Genomic DNA, 3126 nt, shown 5'->3' with positions numbered 1-3126 from the left:
TATATACAATGGTATTATCTCTCATCTTATCGATACTTCGCAGTATTGATTTTATGTGATGCCATACTTGGCAGAGAAGTCGTTCTCCTCTCTCGCGTTATATTCTCTCACAGTTTCTTTTCCGACTGTCGTCGCAGGTAATAATGTACTTTTATCGTTTCATCTTTCATTATCGGTCAATTTTCCTTTGCCGCCTTTATTTCTTTTTGCGCGCTACTTTTTTTTTTTTCGCGCGGTTAATGAGAACATCGTCGTGTTACGGAAAGTACGTGATGCGTATGTGCTGCACGTCGCAGACGACTTTGAAACTTCATTAAGCATACGGCTGTGTATACGAGGCGCGCGCGCATAATTAACCTTCCAACTTTTCCGCCGCCGATCTCTCCGAGAAGGTTGAGCTTCGTTGTTTTCCGCGGAATGCTTCGAGCTTGCTATATCTCGGAACAATGCTTGTTCGAGATCGTTACTTAGCCAGATTAAAGATATTCCACACAAACGGAGATTAATATAACATAGTACTACGCCGAAAAAATGAAATACACCGAGATATTTCGCGATTAATGAAAATATACGTGTTGTGTCAGAACGTTTATTTTACTGTAAACATTATTTTATTGTTTATATAAACTTTGCTTTAATTACAATAACATTTGTTTCTGCTCACGTACTTTCCGTTGGCGCGAGAAATGTTATTATTCATTTGGTAAAATTTTCTAAAAACCTTTTATATGATCCCATGTAAGGTAATATACATGTATTTATTCTTTCTGTTTAAGAATGCACATTTATTCGTTTTTACGTTTGATTAAAAACTGCCGCATAACAAAAGCTTTATATGTTTGTGACGTNGCTCGTTGTTCGTTGTATGTTTGTCAGCCGTGACTTATAAGAGAATCGTGCCGCGGCAGCGAGTNTTGCACAACCTGGAATCATCTCGCGAGACGAATCGTGGCAATGCATCTCGTAAGCGAAAAAAACCAGGAGCAGGTATGTATTATACATGCAATTTTCATATGACGCGCGCATGCTTGCGATTTAATTTGCGCTTGCATGCTTTAATTAAATTAATTAAAAAGCCCTCTCTCTCTCTCTCTCTCCGCAAGATATTGGCAGATATCCCTTCGAAATTACGTATTTTTGTCTCTGTACATGTATAATATATGTATGTATTTACATATTGCAACACGTATTATATTTATCAAATCAAACGTAAATGTTGAGCGCACACAAAACATGTACGGATATACACGTGCGAATGCAACTTTTATCATTATTACTATTGTTAGCGCAAANTAGAGGAGTGGAATATTACATAGACGAGATACATATTGTGTGTATGTGTCATATTGTTCATGTCGCACGCAAAACGTTTATATGGTTTCGCATAAACGGAAAGTACACGCAGCAAATCGGTTATATAAATTTCACTTATCGCAGAAACTATTANTCACACAGATATATTATTCATTTTCTGATTTATTAACGTAGTCATAATTTTGCACATCGCAAATTTCTCTTTTCGTGACATCGTTTATATCGCGATATTATCTCCTCGCGACCTTCCCTCTACATTATCAAAATCGTATAAATTTGTCCGTATCGCGGCCGAAATCTTCTCGGCGACGGGATCTAGCGAAGTTTCTATGAATAAATAATGATTTGTGCTATCAGAAAAGGAAATGACGCGACATTATCGTTCCGCTGTGTGTCGATGGTTTTTTTTTTTTTTTTTTTTTTTGAGTAAGCACTTACGTGTACGATCGTAGTGAGAACCGTGATGTGTGAAGCGCGAATCAGAGAAATAGAAGAAGCGAGAGAAAAATCGAGAATTGGAATCTCTGGTATTGAGTCGCGGGACTTAGAAAATTCGGAATTTCTGTTAAGAGAGAAATTACATTGACCGATTGCACGGAATTTTTTAATCTCATGCAAACTGCATCTTGGAATCCAATTCGAAGTCGCAATCTGTTTCGGGGCTTCACAATTATTGCGTCACACTTTTCTATCTTTTATTACGCTAGCAAAAGTTCGTTTAATTTTTTTTTATTTTTTATTTTTTTTTTGATTGGATGAAGCGAGTATGTATTGGTACGTATCGATCGCGCGTGAAAAAAAAAAAACCTCGCTCGGGTCTACACCATTGCTGTCTCTCCTAGACGATTCGTGTCACGGAAATTTATGCAAAGTCACGCTCTTTTTGCAATTGCAGATCCCAATCAAGCGAATAACAATCATGTGAACAGCGTGTCGGAAGCTCTTCCCGACTCCGGGACAAAGACGTTCTACGAAAATTTGCCTTTCCACGGGATCCAAGCGCCGCCTAACAAGGTTAGTTTGATGATTATCGCATAAGAAAACGACGGTAGCGTTTTGTCAGAGAGCATGAGCTAGACTCGACTTGTAACCCTACCTACGTTATTAGCGTAATTGTGGAAATAATGACAGCAAATATATCAGTCGCGAAAGATCTGCGCCATTTGTAACATTGGGCATCAAAGCCACAGTGGAGCACATTTCAATTGTTTTTTTTTTTCTGTAAGGAAAAAGATGCTTAAAATTAAAAACAAATTTAGCTCCTTTTATATTTTTTTCTGTTTAGACGAGCGATACAGTTCAAGGACTACTTTGAAGTGAAATGACTTTAGACATTATCGTATACTAATATTTGATGCATTTTCCATCAGTTNGCCACGGAATTTCGTGAACAGCTCGTTGATTACCGGTTCCTTTCACTGACCCAAANTGACTGAAAATACGTTTGAGAGGTGATAGCGAGTGAAATGCGGCGAAGAGAGGCCGTGAGGGAAGATGGATATTAGCACAACCCTCTACGCCGTGTTCCCTCCTCTCTCTCTCTCTCTCTCTCTCAACCTCTTCCGTGGTTTCGAAGGCCTTCAGCACTTAGGAGCGCGCCTCGCTACTTAGACATATGGTTCCTTCGTATTGCGCTCACTTTGTGGAAGCTCAATCGTTGAAGTCCCTTTCGACCCTTATAACGGCGTTTCTTTCTCAGCGACTCGCTCTTTCTCTCTCTTTCTCTCTCTCTCTCTCTCTCTCTCTGTCCACCGTATTGCCGTACCCGCAATTAAGAGACCGCGTGCACAGACCACGAACGCCCACGATATT

General features: G+C 39.4%; 1 protein-coding gene across 1 annotated transcript in view; it reads left to right on the top strand.

The window, feature by feature from the left end:
* Positions 1 to 2380, top strand: part of LOC109859756 (hemicentin-2-like) — a 134063-nt gene extending 131683 nt beyond the window's left edge. Inside the window, exons 17-18 of the mRNA XM_020438296.1 lie at positions 877 to 987; positions 2210 to 2380. Of these exons, the coding sequence (XP_020293885.1) occupies positions 877 to 987; positions 2210 to 2352 (254 nt within the window). The 3' untranslated portion in view covers positions 2353 to 2380. The remainder of the gene's footprint in view (positions 1 to 876; positions 988 to 2209) is intronic.
* Positions 2381 to 3126: the final 746 nt, after the last annotated feature.

Source organism: Pseudomyrmex gracilis, unplaced genomic scaffold (genome assembly GCF_002006095.1).
Source record: "Pseudomyrmex gracilis isolate BER0280 unplaced genomic scaffold, ASM200609v1 scaffold_283, whole genome shotgun sequence".
Lineage (NCBI taxonomy): Eukaryota > Metazoa > Arthropoda > Insecta > Hymenoptera > Formicidae > Pseudomyrmex > Pseudomyrmex gracilis.
This window is presented reverse-complemented; position numbering and strand designations above follow the sequence as displayed.